Source organism: Somniosus microcephalus, chromosome 18, assembly GCF_052327205.1.
Source record: "Somniosus microcephalus isolate GS21.2 chromosome 18, FLI_Smic_1.0, whole genome shotgun sequence".
NCBI lineage: Eukaryota > Metazoa > Chordata > Chondrichthyes > Squaliformes > Somniosidae > Somniosus > Somniosus microcephalus.
The window spans coordinates 25433771-25452622 of NC_141004.1; the positions used below are offsets into that span (position 1 = coordinate 25433771).

At 43.7% G+C, this 18852-nt stretch overlaps 2 protein-coding genes and 1 long non-coding RNA gene across 8 annotated transcripts in view; 2 read left to right on the forward strand and 1 right to left on the reverse strand.

Moving 5' to 3' along the window:
* The window catches only part of LOC147105142 (uncharacterized), a 73245-nt gene extending 72775 nt beyond the window's left edge, over positions 1-470 (forward strand). For all 5 annotated transcript variants that reach the window (XR_015081689.1, XR_015081690.1, XR_015081686.1 and 2 more), the window contains one exon: positions 291-470. This is a non-coding gene — a long non-coding RNA (uncharacterized LOC147105142). The remainder of the gene's footprint in view (positions 1-290) is intronic.
* The window catches only part of LOC147105143 (ciliary microtubule-associated protein 3-like), a 42660-nt gene extending 30469 nt beyond the window's left edge, over positions 1-12191 (reverse strand). The window contains exons 1-3 of one of the 2 annotated variants that reach the window (XM_086011237.1): positions 12142-12191; positions 2101-2240; positions 219-311 (exon numbers count right to left, since the gene is read on the reverse strand). In XM_086011237.1, the coding sequence (XP_085867363.1) occupies positions 219-311; positions 2101-2240; positions 12142-12160 (252 nt within the window). In that variant the 5' untranslated portion in view covers positions 12161-12191. Of the gene's footprint in view, positions 1-218; positions 312-2100; positions 2241-6962; positions 7136-12141 lie in introns of those variants that run through there. The other variant, XM_086011236.1, reaches the window with a different exon arrangement.
* A 2531-nt stretch (positions 12192-14722) lies between these two features.
* The window catches only part of LOC147105144 (acidic mammalian chitinase-like), a 44032-nt gene continuing 39902 nt past the window's right edge, over positions 14723-18852 (forward strand). Inside the window, exons 1-3 of the mRNA XM_086011786.1 lie at positions 14723-14747; positions 17509-17541; positions 17629-17833. Of these exons, the coding sequence (XP_085867912.1) occupies positions 14723-14747; positions 17509-17541; positions 17629-17833 (263 nt within the window). The remainder of the gene's footprint in view (positions 14748-17508; positions 17542-17628; positions 17834-18852) is intronic.

The window sequence follows — 18852 nt, forward strand, 5'->3', positions numbered from 1 at the left end:
GAGCAGAATTTCTAGCTCAAGGACTTTTTTTTAAGCAAATGGCCACTAGCAGTAGTGGGGGGATGGTTTCTTTTGTTGAATTTCAGGCTTGAATTTTCTAATCCCCTCAGCCAGCCAGCCCTCCACACTTCTTTTTTAAGCAGGCTGCCAGATAGTCCAATTATCAACAATATAAAACAGTTAAAAAACAGAATTTCTATTCCTAATTCATCGCGTACCTTAGGCAGAAATCGAACTGATGTCCTTGCTCCTAGCGCATATCCTATTTTACTCTCCGGTTTCTTTTCTAGGTTTTCAGTAAAACTGTTTTGCTGCGAAAACAAAATGTAAATGAGCGACCAACTGGAATATATTCAGAACAGCAGGACATTCCAATCTATGTACAAATGACATACAAAATTAAAGTAAGCAAGTGCTCAGGAAATTGCTGATGTAGAATATCTTTTTAATAAATCCAAATTTGTTCCTGCCTTGGCAAGTACTGAAGAGTCGAACACCCTCGCGATTATCTTTTAAGTTTTGTCCATTGTTTTCAAAGAGCAACAAGTTCTTCAATACGCTGATAAGAAGTAATTTTGAAATCAGTCCAGCAGATAGTGGGGGGAAGACGTGCTCTGGTCACTCTGTGTAGTGACATCGAAAATAAGTTGCAAAGTTTGGGGTATCTCTATTGAAATCCTAAACCGATTCTAATAATACATTTATGGTTTTTCTAGAAATAGCAAACAAGAAAAGTCTTCACAAAGGTATTTCCAACATTGCTGCACAGAGCAACCAGAGGAAGCCGCATCACAGTGCAACCACCCATTTCATTCATTTATTTTCTCAAAAAATGTTGTTTTAGAAAAATTCGCTCTTCACACACACGCTCTCAGTTTGTCGCACAAGGTGTCTTGCAGGTTCATGAGAGCAACAGAGTTGCGGTCCCGACCCCCTACTCTCCTGCTCCTCCAATGGGTTTCCATGAACTTTATGGACCTGAAATTACGGCGGTTTTGACGGCGTACGCACAGCTCGGAAGTCTTCTGAAAGGCCCTGCGAGTTCCGGGTTTCCGCATGCGCTGCACGGGCGCGAAAACCCAGAACTTGCGATGTCAAGTTTTGCATTGACAGATCGTTTACATCTGCTGCAGAAACACCTTCGCTGGCGCAGAGTGGGGCTATTTGCCCAACTACTGCCCAGCGAATGCCCACGAAACCCTTACGCCTGGTAAAAAGCAGGTGTGGGGCCTTCTTTTACCAGCAAAAGGGTTAAAATAAATGTTAAAATTTTAAATTTTAAATTATTAAAACACACATACATTTAAAATTAGTTTAGGTAAATTTTGGGGCCGTTTTAAAATGTTTAAATTTATTTTTCAAAACATTTAATTTTATTTTTAAATGCTTAATTAAAGGGTCTTTTAATTAATTTTGAACATGGAAATGTTTATTTTTATTACGTGATGTGAATTCTTCTTTATTTGGGAATTTCTAAAATGCTTATGGGGGATTACATTTACCTACGGAATCCCCATAAGCATCATAGGAATCCCCCGTTCTGATTGGTTGACCAGGCCCACATGATCCCAGGGACGCTTGCGAACCGCGTGTGCCTTTACACAGGCGGGCGTACATCTGCAGGCCCGAGAAGGGAACTCTCCCTAGCTGTAGAGCCAGGAGCTAAGTACGGAAATATTTGGCAGGTCGGAGGCGTACTCAGGAGGTACGCCTCCGGCGGAAAATTCAGGGCCTGTGTTTACGGGTCACTGGTCAGGGATTTAACCCAAAAAAGTAACGCAGCCCACTGTAATCTGCTACACTCATTAGCCCAGTCATCTCCGGTAGAAATGCCCAGATAATCTGAATGGCAGCCTGCTACCAGCTTGTCTTGAACATCAAATAGGCATTACCTTCTATTCTGGCTAATAACATTTCAAATAAGTTGCTGAAAAGAGGGTTTGAGAAGGCTTCCTGGCTTGACCATTACCACTAAGCCCACCCTCACAATTACACTTTCATGACTAAAATGCCAGCATTTACAATAATTCTCACATTTACATTTATTCTCTTTATGTACCACCACTGATGAAATAAAAAGAATAGTAGCCTCATGCGTACCAAATAGGTGTCATAGTGGCCAGGTCCACGATTAGGTGTTCCTGTTATCAGGGGAAATTCATTTCCATGTCGGTCTGGGGCCCAGTGAAGTGGAAACAGCTTTCGTTCAGGAACATCTGTTGGCAAGGACTTCTTTTTCGCTAGTCAGATTCAAGGGAAAACATTGGTCCAATTCACTGTTGTGCAACAGCTCAGAAACAGCAATTAATTACTTCATAGTTACCATCTCACATTAATGAAATGAAAATTCTGAATTCTCTCGGCACTTTTACTAGTAGCTCATGGCTAATATAAAACAAACAAAAGAAAGACTTGCATTTCTATAGCGCCTTTCACGACCTCAAGACGTCCCAAAGCACTTTACAGCCAATGAAGTACTCTTGAAGTGTAGTCACTGGTGTAATGTAGGAAACGTGGCAGTAAATTTGCACACAGCAAGCTCCCACAAACAGCAATGTGATAATTACCAGACAATGTGTGTTTTTTTAGTGATGTTGATTGAGGAGTAACTTTGGCCAGGACACCGGGGATAACTCCCCTGCTCTTCTTTGAATAGTGCCGTGGGATCTTTTACATCCCCCTGAGAGAGCAGTTCAATGTCTCATCCGTAAAAACAACACCTCCGACAGTGCAGCGCTCTCTCAGTACTGCACGGGAGTGTCAGCCTAGATTTTTGTGCTCAAGTCTCTGGAGTGGGGCTTGAACCCACAGCCTTCTAACTCAGAGGCAATTACACTCCAACTCACTGCCTGAAAGGGTGGCAAAGGCAGAAACCCTCATCGCATTTAAAAAGTACTTGGATATGCACTTGAAGTGCTGTAACCTGCAAGGCTACAGACCAAGAGCTGGGAAGTGGGATTAGGCTGGAGAGCTCTTCTTCGGCCGAATGGCCACGATGGGCCAAATGGCCTCCTTCTGTGCCATAAATTTCTAGGATTCTATTCTATGATTTAAAGAGACCACAGAACGTCATGTGTGAGAAGTGGGAAGATGTCACACTGGTGTAGTAGGGGGTTCTCTTCTGAGTTTTAGGCTGAGGCACATGGTTGGGGCAGAGTAGAGGAAATTTTCCACTTCACCCTTTTACCCTATTGAAAATGTTTGATGCTGATACTAGGTACCTTAAATGATAAATGTTCTTTTGCCCAGGACTAACCCTCAGCTTGAGGATCAGAGAGTTCAGGTGAATTTTTAAAAATTAAAATGACCAATTGGGAATTAGCTCACCCACTCAGCTGTCTGTATCCTATACCACACAAGGTTCTGCTCACCCATCACGCCTGTCCTCGCTGACCTACATTGGCTGCCGTAAAGTTAAAAATTCTTATCCTCGTAGGAACATAGGAACAGGAGTAGGCCATTCAGCCCCTCGAGCCTGTTCCGCCATTCGGTTAGATGGTGGCTGATCTGTGCTTCAACTCTGTTTACCTGCATTTGCTCCATATTCCTTGATACCCTTACAATAAGAATCTATCAATCTCAATCTTGAAAAATTTCAATTGACCCAGCATCCACAGCCTTTTGGAGGAGCAAGTTTCAGATTCCCACTGCCTTTTGCATGCAAAAGTGCACATCCTGATTGTTATAAATCTCATCATCATGAAGAAACGACTCATGAAATAACACTGGACGGCCAGCTGGTGGCGCCGTCCAAGGAGCATAAATACTCGGGCATGGGCCCAGCTTTCCAGGGACATTTTGTAAAACAGGAACTAGTGAAGGACAACTAGACCTCCATGTTTTGAAACAAGTTGATTAAAGCCTTGCTTTATACTTGAACCAAGTGCGTAGTGAGTTTTATTATGTCACTGATTTCACTCCGAAATGGTCTACCTCTAATTTGAAGATTATTCTGTGTTGTTCTGGATTTCCCCCAACAGAGGAAATAGTTTCTCTTTATCTACCCAATCGAATCCCTTTATCATTTTAAACACCTTGATTAGATCACCCCTCAACATTCTAAACTCAAGGGAACACAAGACAAGTTTACGCATCCTGGTCTCATAGTTTAACCCTTTAAGCTCTGGTATAATTCAAGTGAATTTGCGACGTACCCGCTCCAAGGTCTATTTATCTTTCCTGAGGTTTGGTGCCCAAAATTGAAAAAAAGGAAGACTTGCATTTATATAGCGCCTTTCACAACCTCAGGATGTCCCAAAGCGCTTTACAGCCAATCAAGTACTTTTTGAAGTGTAGTCATTGTTGTAATGTAGGAAGCGTGGTGACCAATTTTCACACAGCAAGGACCCACTAACAGTGAAGTGATAGCTTTAGTGATGTTTGTTGAGGGATAAATATTGGCCAGGACAACAACAACAACAACTTGTAGTTATATAGTGCCTTTAACGTAGTAAAACGTCCCAAGATGCTGCACAGGAGTATTTTAAGACAAAAAAATTTGACCCAGATCCACATAAGGATAAATTAGGGCAGGTGAACAAAAACGTGGTCAAAGAGCTAGGTTTTAAGGAGCGTCTTAAAGGAGGAAAGAGAGCTAGCGAGGCAGAGAGGTTTAGGCAGGGAATTCCAGAGCTTAGGGCCTAGGCAACAGAAGGCACGGCCACCAATGGTTGTGCAATTATAATCAGGGATGCTCAAGAAGGCAGAATGAGAGGAGCGCAGACATCTCGGGGCTGAAGGAGATTACAGAGATAGGGAGGGGCGAGGCCATGGAGGGATTCGAAAACAAGGATGAGAAATTTGAAATCGAGGCGCTGCTTAACCGGGAGCCAGTAGGTCAGCGAGCACAGGGGTGATGGGCGAACGGGACTTGGTGCGAGTTAGGACACGGGCAGCCAAGTTTTGGATGACCTCAAGTTTACGTAGGGTAGAATGTGGGAGGCCAACCAGGAGTGCGTTGGAATAGTCAAGTCTAGAGGTAATAAAGGCATGGATGAAGGTTTCAGCAGTGGATGAGCTGAGGCAAGAGCGGAGACGGGCGATGTTACGGAGGTGGAAATAGGCGGTCTTTGTTGTGCTGCCGATATGTGGTCGGAAGCTCATTTCAGGGTCAAATATGACACCAATGTTGGGAACAGTGTGGTTCAGCCTCAGACAGATGTTAGGGAGAGGGATGGAGTCAGTGGCTAGGGAAAGGAGTTTGTGGTGGGGACCGAAAACAATGGCTTCGGTCTTCCCAATATTTAATTGGAGAAAGTTTTTGCTCATTTAGAGCTATATGTCAGACAAGCAGTCTGACAATTTAGAGACCGTAGAGGGGTAAAGAGAAGAGGTAGCGAGGTAGAGTGGGTGTCGTCAGCGTACATGTGGAAACTGACACTGTGTTTTTGGATGATGTCGCCAAGGGGCAACAGGTAGGTGAGAAATAGGAGGGGGCCAAGGATAGATCCTTGGGAGACACCAGAGGTAACGATGCAGGAGCAGGAAGAGAAGCCGTTGCAGGTGATTCTCTGGCTACGATTAGATAGATAAGAATGGAACCAGGTGAATGCAGTCCCACCCAGCTGGATGATGTTGAAGAAGGATGGAGTGGTCCACCATGTCAAAGGCTGCAGAGAAGGACAAGGAGGGCTAGTTTACCTTTTGTCACAGTCACAAAGAATATCATTTGTGACTTTGATGAGAGCCGTTTCGGTACTGTAGCAAGGGCAAAAACCCAATTGGAGGGATTCAAACATGGAATTGCGGGAAAGATGGGCACAGATTTGGGAGGCGGCAACACATTCAAGGACTTTGGAGAAGAAAGGGAAGTTGGAGATGGGGCGGTAGTTTGCAAGGACGGAGGAATCAAGGGTTGTTTTTTTGAGGAGAGGGGTGATGACGGCAGATTTGAGGGAGAGAGGGACAGTACCAGACACCAGTACTCCAGGTGGGATCTGACCAAGGCTCTATACAACTGAAGCATCACTTCCACACGTTAACTCCAACCCTCTTGAGATAAAGACCAACATTCCATTAGCCTTTTGGATTACTTTTTGTACCGGAGCACTGGCATTTAGTGATTTTGTGTACATGGGCACCTAAATCCCTCATCTCCTCCACAGCTGTTAGTCTCTCAACATTAAGAAAATATTCTCATTTGTCTTTCTCAGATCCAAAGTGGACGATCCCACACTTCCCCATATTGAACTTCATCTGCCATAGTTTTGCCCACTCACTTAGTCTGTCTATGTCCCTTTGTAACTTCCCGCTCCCATCTGCACTACCTACTGTGCCTCCTAACCTAGTGTCATCTATACAACTCTCTATTCCTTCACCCAAGTCATTGATATATATGGTAGAAGCTGAGGCCCCAGTACAGATCCATGGGAAACACTTCTCTCATCCCACCAATAAGAGAATGTTCCCTTTATTCATAACTTTCTGTTTACTACATTACAATGGTAACTGCACTTAAAAAAAAAAGTATTTCATTGGCTGTAAAGCACTTTGGGACATCCTGAGGTCATGAAAGGTGCTATATAAATGCAAGACCTAATTTACTACCTTCCCATTACTAGCCCATGACAGAAGGTTACCTCCAGATTTTTTCATTTTTGCTCATAATCTCTTATCAAATGGCTTCTAGAAGTCCATATAGACAACAGTCAGACACTCCCCTATCCACCATGTTAGTGACCTCCTAAAAAAATTCAACTAGATTAGCCAGATATGACCTACCTTTAACAAATCCATGCTGATTCTCTTTGATCAACAGATACTTATCCAAGTGGTCAATTGCTCTGTCTCTGATGATAGATTCCACTAACTTCCCCACAATTGATGTTAAAGCACAGTTACTTGATTTCTCCCTCCCTTCGTAATTAATGGGGTGACATTTGCAACTTTCCAATCCAAAGGCACAATTCCTGAATCTAGAAAGCTTTGGAGATTTATAATTAATGCATCTGCAATTTCCTCACCCTTTTCTTTTAATACCCCATAGAAACCTTCAGGTCCTGGCGATCTGTCCATCTTAAATCCCATTAGTTTCTCATTAGCAATTTTTAAAAACTGATATTAAATCCACTGCATTCTTCCTCTTGACGTATTGTTAGGTTCCCTTGTATCTCTAGTATTTTGTCCTCTTCCACTGTGAAAACGGATACAAAGTACTCATTTAACAAATCTGCCATTTCCTTATATTCCATGATAGCCTTCTCTGTACCACATTATTTCTCTTAATATATTTATAAAAGCTGTTAGCTCTGATATCCCATGTGATTTTTTATATTCCCTTTTTATATCACTTATTACTATCTTTATGTTAGTTTTTTGCCTTTTAGAGCTCTCCCAGTCTGCTGGATTTGCACTTTTTAATTGCATGTTATAAGCCTTTCCTTTTAGCTTGATAATGCTCTTCCCTCGTTGGTTGACCATGGTTGTTTAACTCCACAAGTGGAGCCTTTACCTTTTAGGGGTATGTACTGGTTTGTACTCATACCAAATACTTCTCACTGTTTGTCTGTAGATTTACCCATTAACAGTTCAGCCTAGTTTACTGTGGGCAATTGATTTCTCATCCCTTTGAGTTTGCCTTACTTAAAATGAGTTTGTGAGTCTTCCTTCTCCCATTCAAACCCAATATCAATTTCAAGTTCATGTTTAAATCTCTTCAAGGCCTCGTCCCGTCCTAAACCTGTAACCTCCTCCAGACCTACAATGTCACATCCCGCACTGTATATCCCTCTGACTCTGGGCACCCACCCCTCCTTTGCCACACCATTGGTGTCCGTGCCTTCAGCTGCATGTTCTGGAATTCCTTCGCCTAACCTTCCGCCCCTTCTTTAACACCCTTCTTAAAACCCACCTCTTTGACCAAGCTTTTGGTCACCCCTCCGAATAGCTCCTTCTTTGGCTCGGTGTACGCTTTTCTCTAAATTGTGGCTTTGTGAAGCACATTAGGGTGATTTTTCAATGTTAAAAACGCTAGATAAATAGAAGCTGTTGACTTAATTTAACAACAGAACAGTAAACTTTCTTGGCAGAGTATCTGTTCAACGTGGAATTTGCTGTAATTGTAACAATAAATTGGTTTGTTGTTACCATTGCTGGGAGAAAGCTGCCCGAGAACATATGCTCCACCAGAAATGAAGCACCCACTCACCAAAGACCATCTGGCTTTTAAACAGTCTACTGTGCTGCATTCATCAGGATTTGAATCAACTGAGTCGTACTAGGCTCAGGAGGACATAAAGAGTGGAGCTGTAAAGCAGCAATGTATTGCTGAGATGCATAGTTCATTTCATGGGAAATCTCAAAACTTAGATCTTTAAATATGTTATTACATGTTCAAAGACAGACAGAAAATTAATATTATTTTCAATACAATATGCACAAGATGATGCACATTTTTTAAAACTTGAACTGTCATTTCCCTTTATTTATGATAACAAAATTCAGAAATGTATTACACACATACAACAAATGCAAACAAAATGAAACTGACAGATATGCAAGAACTGGTAATGGCTGTGACAGTGAATTAGACTGCACAGATTTACTACTCTGCACTATTTTGTAGTTTTCCCCCTCCAGAACTGGATGAATGCCATTGGCCATAATTTAACTAGTTAAGTGGTTGTTAAGGTTAAGCACAAAATGAGCATCATTGATGGCAAGTCCTGATTGGCCACTAACACTAACAATATCCCACAGAACAAACATTCCCATTGGGAAAACTCAAATAATTTCACAGGATCACAAGATCATTATGGAAGGTCATTCAGCCCATTTTAATTCATCCATACAGAAGCATCCAACAGCACCCCCCATTGTAGCATCCAATTGTTTCTTACACAGGGACAGAAGTAGGCTATTAAGTCCCTTGAGTCTGTTCCGCCATTTAATGAGGCTTGGTTAATGGATAGAAAACAGAGTCGGAATAAACGGGACTTTTTCAGGTTGTAACTAGCGGGGTACCGCAAGGATCAGTGCTTGGGCCTCAGCTATTTACAATCTATATTAATGACTTAGATGAAGGGACTGAGTGTACCGTATCCAAGTTTGCTGATGATACTGTAAGAAGTGAAATTATAAATAAGGGACATGAACCAAGACAAAATGGCTCCGCCGATCTGAGTGTGGCAAGTAATGTCACGTGCAGAACAACATGAAGTCCACCAAGGAAGTAACAAAACAAACTCAGCTTAAGACAAAACAAACTCAGCTTAAGACAAAACAAACTCAGTTTAAGGCACAAACTATAATTAAGTTGGTATTGAAAGTGTATAATTGGACAAGGGAATTGTTGCTAAGGGAACGTGATTGGGTGAAGACATTTGTGTGTAATATTTTGCTTATCCGGCTCATAAAATGTATAAAAGGAGTTTCGCTACCACTGTGACGGCGAGAAGAGGGTTACTAGACTGCGGAGTCTTTAAACTCTTCTCCCGAAGCGCTTCGTATAATAAACTGTGTGTTTTTACCTTATACAGAAGAGAGTGAATTCATTTACACTTACAATACACTGTACAAACTTAGGTGGGAAAGTAAGCTGTGAGGAGAACGCAAAAAGGCTGCATAGAGATATAGACAGGTTGACTGAGTGGGCAAAAACATGGCAAATGGAATACAATGTGGGGAAGTGCAGAAAAAACAAAAAAGCAGAATATTTTTTGAATGGTGAGACTAGGAAATGTTTGCACTCAGAGGGACCTGGATGTCCTTGTACATGAATCACAGAAAGTTAACAGGTAGGTGCAGCAAGCAATTAGGAAAATAAATGGTATGTTAGCTTTTGTTACAAAGGGATTAGAGTATAAGAGTGAAGAAGCCTTCCTACAATTATACAGGGCATTGGTGAGGCCACACCTGGAGTACTGTGAATAGTTCTGGTCTTCTTACCTAAGGAAAAACATACTTGCCTTAGAGGGAGTGCAGCAAAGGTTCGCTAGACTGGTTCCTGGGATGAGGGGATTTCCCTATGAGGAGAGATTGAGTAGACTAGGCCTATATTCCTTAGAGTTTAGAAGAATGAGAGGTGATCTAATTGAAACATATAAAATTCTTAAGGGGGTTGGCAGGGTTAATGCTGGGAAAATGTTTTCCCTGGCTGGGGAATTTAGAACATGGGGTCACAGTCTCAGAATAAGGGGTCGGCCATTTAGGACTGAGATTAGGAGAAATTTCTTCACTCAACAGGTTGTGAATCTTTGGAATTCTCTACCCCAGAGGGCTGTGGAGGCTCAGTTGTTGAGTATATTCAAGACAGAGGTCGATAAAGTTTTGGGAACAAAGGGAATTAAGGGATATGGGGATAGTGCAGGAAGGTGGAGTTAAGGTAAAAGATCAGCCATGATCTTATTGAATGGCAGGCTCGAAGGGCCAAATGGCCTACTCCAGCTCCTATTTCTTATGTTATTATGTTAATTAGATCATGCCTGATCTGCTTCCCAACTCCATTTACACATCTTTGATCCATACCCCTTGACACCCTTACCTAATAAAAATCTATTGATCTCAGTCTTGAAAATTTCAGCATCCACAGCCTTTTGGGGGGGGGGGAGAGAGTTTCAGATTTACATCACCATTTGTGTGAAAAAGTGCTTTTTAATTTCCCTCCTGAATGGCCTAGCTCAAATGTGCTCCCTTACACAGAATCTACAGTGCAGAAACAGGCCAATCAGCCCAACTGCTCCATGTTGGTGCTTATGCTCCACACAAGCCTCCTCCCACTCTAATTACCTCTTCCCATATCCCTTGATTCCCTTTTCCTTCATGTACACATCAAGCCTCTCCTTAAATGCATCATTGCTCTCTGCTTCAGCCACTCCTCAAGGCAGCGAGTTCCACATTCTCACCGCTCTCTGTGTAAAGAAATTCTGAAACGGTGGTGGCAGAGTTTTTGCCTGCAATAGTCTATCCAGGAGTCGGATCCATGCACCACACCTGAAACCCTAACCTGTCAGTTCCCTCCACAGATGTTGCTGACCTGCCGAGTGTTCCCAATATTTTGTGTTTTTGTTTTAAGTTTACTCTGGCATTGTTGCTGGCTGCATCCAGTTCTCTGCTCCATCAACCCATTAGTATAACATAAAAAGCAGGCTGAGAGTGCAAACGTTTTGCTTGAACATGCTCGGGCAACTTCACAGCTAAGTTACATCCATACGAATCTGAAAGCGTTTTTGACACAAACCCTACAGTATAAATGCTCTATAGGGATACAGATTTGGCAAAGGGGTCCGGAGACATGAGTTCAGAGCCCACCACAACAGCTGGGGAATTTAAATTCAGTTAATTAAATATATCTGGAATTTAAAAAAAAGCTAGTATCAGTAATGGTGACCATGAAACTACCAGATTGTCATAAAAACCCACCTGGTTCACTAATGCCCTTTAGGGAGGGAAATCTACTGTCTTTACCCGGTCTGGCCTATATCAGTCCAAACCCACAGCAATGTGGTTGATTCTTAACTGCCCCTCTGAAATGGCCTAGCAAGTCGTCAGTTGTTAAGAAGACAGCTCACCACCACCTTCTCAAGGGCAATTAGGGATGGGCAATAAATGCTGGGTTTGCCGGCGCCACCCACATCCCGTGAATTAATTTTTTTAAAGAACCAGAGGGGCGATGAGAATTTTTTTTTTTACGCAGCGAGTTGTTGTGATCTGGAATGCGCTGCCTGAAAGGGTGGTGGAAGCAGATTCAATAGTAACTTTCGAAGAGGAATTGGATAAATACTTGAAAAAGAAAAAAAAATTGCAGGGCGATGGAGAAAGAGCAAAGAAGTGGCACTAATGGGCTAGCTCTTTTTTTAAAAAAAAGTGCCTCCTTCTGTGTTTATAAGATTCTATGAAATTCCATAACAAACCTAAAGACCTTAAATTCCAGTGCTCCAAAATTAGAAATAAGGAATCGTTCCCTTTGAATCCACCAAATTGCAGTCAGCACCTGTCAAAAAAAGAGATTTCCCCAGCTCCTGAATGGCTCGCAGCTCTGAACGTTTCCCCCTCACTAAGACTCAGTTCCTGCACCCTCATCAGGACGCAGTGCTGCTCCTATTTTTTTTTAAACTATTTTCAATTCCTGCCTCCCACCCACCCGCCCCCTCTATTGTTAGATTGCTCGGGTAAGACACATTAGTGGCGGCGCGCTGCGCTCACCTGTCCATCTCGGAGCCATGCCGAAACACTGTTACTCTGCGTTGCCACCGGTTACCCAGTGTTTACCTGCAACCGCCTGCAGCACGCATGCGCTTGGCATTGGCCGCCAGGCCCGGGTCCAGCCCGCCCTGTCCCACCAACAACAATACACCTTCCCAAATAAAAAACAATACACCTTCCCTCTCCCGCTTAGCCTCCCCCACCCACCCCCCCCGCGTCTGTCCCCGAAAAGAAACATGACTACCACAGATGTGGTGTAAATGTCAGTGAAGCAGAGGGGACATGTGAACAGTGCAAAATTGGGGAGAAGGCAGGGACAGGGTAATGAAATTGGATAGCAAAATACTGCAGATGCTGGAAATCCAAAATAACAACAGAAAATGCTGGAAAAACTCAGCAGGCCAGGCGTTGACTCTATTTTCTCTCCACGGATGTTGCCTGACCTACTGAGTTTTTCCAGCATTTTCTGTTGTTATACTAAAATTGGATGATCAGCCATGATCTCATTGAATGGCGGAGCAGGCTCAAGGGGCCGAATGGCCTACTCCTGCTCCTATCTTCTATGTTTCTATATCTTTGATGCACTTTCCAAAGTCATTTAGACATGGTGAAGCTGTAATCATATCATAGAATCCGAGAAGGGCACCGCACAGAAGGAGGCCATTCGGCCCATTGTGCTTTGACAGAGCTCTCCAATGAATCCCACTCCCCTCGAATGGTCATGGATAAATTTTGCACACCGAAGAATTTTGAATATAAGCACAAGGGGTCACATTGACAAATTAAGGACAGCAAAAGAATATGGGAAATGCGGGAGGAACTTTCATTTTATACAAAAAGGGTGGTCGGTCTGTGGAACCGATTATTACACTGGAGGTGGAACAAGAAATCTTAATGGGCTTTAAGAAGGAACGAGACAAGTTCTCATCAACAAATAGGATTCAGGGTTATTAGAAATGAACCAAGGATTTACAGTGGATAGGTGGGTTAGATGAACTGAAGTCTTCTCCTGCCTGAAACTGTTACTATTGTTACACATTTGTTAGATGTGAGATGCGTCTGCGCACACTCTGAGACCGAACTCCAGTCAACACCTTCACCGAAGCATACGAGAGCATGGACCTTACACTAAACATCCATAAGACAAAGGTCCTCTACCAACCTGCCCCCGCCACACAGTACTGCTCCCCAATTATCAAAATCCATGACGAGGCCTTGGACAACTTTCCATACCTCAGGAGCCTACTGTCAACAAGGGCAGACGTCGATGACGAAGTCCAACACCGCCTTCAGTGTGCCAGTGCAGCCTTTGGTCGCCTGAGGAAGAGAGTGTTTGAAGACCAGGACCTCAAACCCAGCACCAAGCTCATGGTCTACAGAGCAGTAGTGATACCCGCCCTCCTGTATGCTTCAGAGACATGGACCATGTACAGCAGGCACCTCAAAGCACTGGAGTGGTACCACCAATGCTGCCTCCGCAAGCTCCTGCAAATCCATTGGCAGGATAGGCGCACCAACGTCAGTGTTCTCGCTCAGGCCAACATCGCCAACATCCCCATCATCAAAGCTTTGACCACGCTCGATCAGCTCCGATGGACGGGCCACATCATCCGCATGCCCGATACAAGACTCCCAAAACAAGCACTCTACTCGGAGCACCGACAAGGCAAGAGAGCCCCAGGTGGGCAGAGGAAATGCTTCAAGGACACCCTCAAAGCCTCCTTGAAAAAGTGCAACATCCCCACCGACACCTGGAAATCCCTAGCCCAAGACCACACAAAGTGGAGGAGAAGCATCCAGGAAGGCGCCAAACACCTTGAGTCTCTTCGCCAGGAGCAAGCAGAAGCCAAGCGCAAACAGCGGAAGGAACGCACGTCAACCCGCACCCCGCCCGCCCCTTCAACCACCATCTGCTCTACCTGTGACAGAGACTGTAGGTCTCACAATGGACTCATCAGTCACCTGAGAACTCATTTTTAGTGTAGAAGCAAGTCATTCTCGGTTCCGAGGGACTGCCTAAGAGTGAGAAAAATGTTGAGTTTACAATGTAAAGAAGACACTCCTGTTCTGAACTCTTTCCAAATGGATTCATAAGCAAAAAAAAAACTCTCCAGAGTAAATAAAGAGGTGGGCTAGTGCTGACACCAGAACATCCTTCACATGAATACTTCTACCCATGGTACAAATGTAAGACACAGAAATGTGAGGAAATAATGAGAGATGTCCATTATTGAGGAATAATAATTGAGAGTAACAGGACATGAAAAAGCTAAGGAGAAGAAAAACCAATTCAGCTCATGGACTCATCGCTCTAGTATTCCAATTCATCCAGTCTGGCACTCACCTGCATATTGCACTCCCCTAATGTCATTAACTCTGCTACCTTACCTGGTAGATCATTCCAAATGTTTACCACCCTTTACCACAAAAGTTTATCTATTTGTCCCGCCACCATAACTTCTGAGTTAATAATTATCTGTTGTAGGAACTTTAGAGACAGTGCATGGTTCCTCCAGTGCCACAGTCTCATCGACTGCAACAAGCATAAAGCTGCAGAGACACTGACCTACTGAGTCCAAAAATGGAGAGAGTGCTTGGTTTAATTGGTAAGTATGTTTTTTATTAAATCAAGAAAATTGATCAAAACTATATACTTAATCTTTCAATTATATAGGATAGAGTTAATGCAGTAATGTGTTGAGATATATTTGCTAATAAACTAAAGACATTAAATACTAAAGTGTTGAGCTGTGATTTAATTGCTACACTGTGTGTTAAGTATTGTGTACCTGCTGTTTACTAAAGTTCAATAACATTCTTTTTATTTAAAAAATGAAACCGTTAATCCGATATACTATGAAACATGATGCATACATCATGGCTTAGAAGTCTGATTGCCCTCAACAGCAGATGCACAGGCACTGCACGCAGTTAGTAGTAACTTAAGCAGCACATAATATTCATGCTACCTGTTAATTATGTCATGAAGGTGTGCAGCCACCACCACTCACACCACACATTGGCTGCACGCCTATCGGGGAGACCAGATATCGGGTATCTATGACGCCACTTAAAGGCACCCAGCTCCTCTTAAAGGGGAGGTACATTCTGGCTGCAGAGAAGAAGGAAGCTAATCCTGAAGAAATGATTGAATAAGGTTTTGAGCAGGCTCCAAGATGTTTAGATGCTGCACTGAAGGCCCTTGTGCAGGCAGTGGAGAGGTGGAGAGACATCCTCTTCTTTCCCCAGGCATCTTCTGTGCAGAGTGGGAAGAAATCGCTAAGCATATCAATGCCAGGAGGATTGCATTCAGAATATGGCTGCAATGCCATAAGAAATTCAATGATCTAACTAGAGCTGTTAAGGTAAGAAGACTGCTCTCATACTCTCTGCTCAGAGCTGAACAACTTGCACCCTCATTAATTACAACACCGACAGCACTCACTAAACTCCCCGCCCGCTACCGTTCACTCTCCTACAATCACTGCGCCGAACACCTCGAGTCTCTTCGCCGGGAGCAAGCGGAGGTCAAGCACAGGCAGCACAAGGAGCGCACGTCAACCCAAGCACCCCACCCACCCGCCCCTTCAACCACCGTCTGCCCCACCTGTGACAGAGACTGTAGGTCCCGCATTGGACTCATCAGTCACCTGCAAACTCATTTTTAATGTGGAAGCAAGTCCTCCTCGGTTCTGAGGGACTGCCTAAGAAGAAGAAGACAATCACTGCACCACACTTCATTACACCCCCTTCTCCTCATATTTACACACTCACCACTATTACAACTCTTACCCACAACTCAGATCTCACACACAGGCTACCAGCTATTCTACCATAACAGCCACATTCTCCAAACACTTCACAAGACTCTCACTAACACACTCCCTTCTTCCTTTCAGGAGAAGATGGCACACAACATCAGGCAACAGGCTCTAACTGGAGGAGGAAGAGCCCACCTGCAGAACCCTATCCCCCTTGAAGAGAGCATTCTGGTCATCGTGACCAGGGGCAGAGTGGAAGCTGTGGTGACTGGCATCACTGGGGAAGTCACACGGGGTTTTATTTATTCCTCTTTGTTTCTTTTGACTTTAGATGTTTTCAACACCCACTTCTTTCTCTCTGCTCTCCCTTCACACAACAAGCTAACCCTTGTCCCTCTCTTTCATTTCAGCTGCTGAGAATGTCGCCGCCCCTCAGCCAGTCAAGGAAGAGGTGCCCAACCTTCCAGAAGATGAGCAATCACTCGATCTGCCTCTCACAAGCACCAGCTCAGATACTGGCACCATGTGGACTTGAGAGGGTAGATTAGAGGAGGTATCTGCACGTGGTGACTCACTAGTCATGTGCACAGGAACTAGGGCAGGGTGATGAGATGCCACAGGTACGAGCTCACCGGTTCTGCTGCAGAGGATGCAGATGCAGACTGAGGGTCCAGGCTACCTTAAACGGCCAATGGGCATATACCAGGAAACGTTAGGTGCACTGAGCAGCAAGTCAGAGAATTACATAGGATTACATAGGATATACGGCAGAGAAACAGGCCATTCGGCCCAACCAGTCTATACCGGTGTTTATGCTCCACTCGAGCCTCCTCCCGTCTTTCCTCATCTAAATCTATCAGCATAACCCTCTGTTCCCTTCTCCCTCAGATGTTTGTCTAGCCTCCCATTAAATGCATCTATACTATTTGCTTCAACCACTCCCTGTGGTAGCGAGTTCCACATTCTCACCACTCTTTGGGCAAAGAAGTTTCTTCTGAATTTCCTATTGGATTTCTTGGTGACTGTCTTATATTGATGGCCTCGAGTTATGCTCTTCCCCACAAGTGGAAACATTCTCTCTGTATCCACTCTATTAAAACCTTTCATAATTTTATAGACCTCTACTCGGCCTTCTTTTTTCAAGAGAAAAGAGACCCAGTTTGCACACATTGTCGCGGAGCATGGAGGAGTCCAGCTCCAACTTGGCTCAAGGCTTTGCGTAGAGACTATTCTGCCCAACAGTCAGATCCTTCAACATCACAGTGGAACCCACCATGGTGGAGCCTCTTCCGACAGCTCCGGCAGACTCCATGGCTCCAAACTGCTGCCATGGAAACTCATAGGGCTACTATGAGGGGGAGAAAACAAGTGGCTGCTATTCACTCGAAGGTAACTACCCTCATTACCAAAAACATGCAAATTAGCTGCATAGATTTAGTGCCACTTCAGGAGATGGCACTTTTTCTGGTCAATCAAATTATTCATCAAATATTACAGCTACACAACAAATCTTTTATAATTCAAAAAACTATTGTATTCTACACTAGAGAATGAATCACCTCTTTAAATAAACTTCATGCTTGTTTTCCTTCTTTTTTTTTCCTAGTGGGGTTCATCCTGTTGTCCCAACTACAATTGGGTAAGTCACAGTATTACTGCCAGATAATTTTGAACAAAAGGTGGAAGGTGAGTAGCTTTATTACTATTTTTTATTTTCTGTTTTTAGGCACGACTTACAAACTGATTTGTTATTTCACAAACTGGGCCCAGTACAGACAAGGAATAGGCAAGTTTATGCCTGAAAACATCCCTCCTTGCCTGTGCACCCATCTAATCTACGCATTTGCTATGATTGATAATAACCACAAGCTGACGACCAAGGAACGGAATGACGAAGCTCTTTATATGTCATTCAATGGTCTCAAAAAACAGTGAGTAGACATGTGTTTCTCATCAGTTCATTTGTGTGCTGTAGGATTTCCCACTCTATGGTTATCATGCATTATATACAACAGCTAAATCTTACCCGGCCCACCCACCTGCAACTTTCTCCCCATCTCTCGTAAAGGTACTAACCATTGGCATTGTTTGGTACAGTCCACAGATGCTGGCAGACCTCCAGTACATCATCTAATTGTCCACTCTTCATGTGTGATTCCATACAGTGGCTCGCTAATTGACTGTTAAAGGGTCTCACAGCTGATGCTAATGCTGTTCCCACAAGAGATGTCCATGTACATACATTTTCCAACAAGAGTCACTGAATGGCAATTAGAAGATGGAACCTGGTCCAATTGTTATCTGAGGAAGGATGTTCTTGCCATGGAGGGAGTGCAGCAAAGATTCACCAGACTGATACCTGGGATGGCAGGAATGACGTATGAAGAGAGATTGGGTCGATTAGGCTTATATTCACTAGAGTTTAGAAGAATGAGATGGGATCTCATTGAAACTTATAAAATTCTAACAGGACTAGACAGACTAGATGCAGGAAGGATGTTCCCAATGGTGGGGGAGTCCAGAACCAGGGGTCACAGTCTAAGGATAAGGGGTAAGCCATTTAGGACTGAGATGAGGAGGAATTTCTTCACCCAGAGAGTGGTGAACCTGTGGAATTCTCTACCACAGAAGGCAGTTGAGGCCAACTTATTAAATATATTCAAGAAGGAGTTAGATATATTTCTTAAGGCTAAAGGGATATGGGGAGAAAGCAGGGACAGGGTACTGAATTTGGATGATCAGCCATGATCTCATTAAATGGCGGAACAGGTGCAAAGGGCCGAATGGCCTACTCCTGCTCCTATCTTCTATGTTTCTATGTTTTCCCCTTCCTATTCCAAGGAAGAGGCGGTCAATTGGACTGTTCCAAATGCTGTCCCAGCTGAGTTCAGGTAACTCAGCAGAGAACATGAATAAACCCTGGCCCCTCCTATTGTGTATGACTGTACCC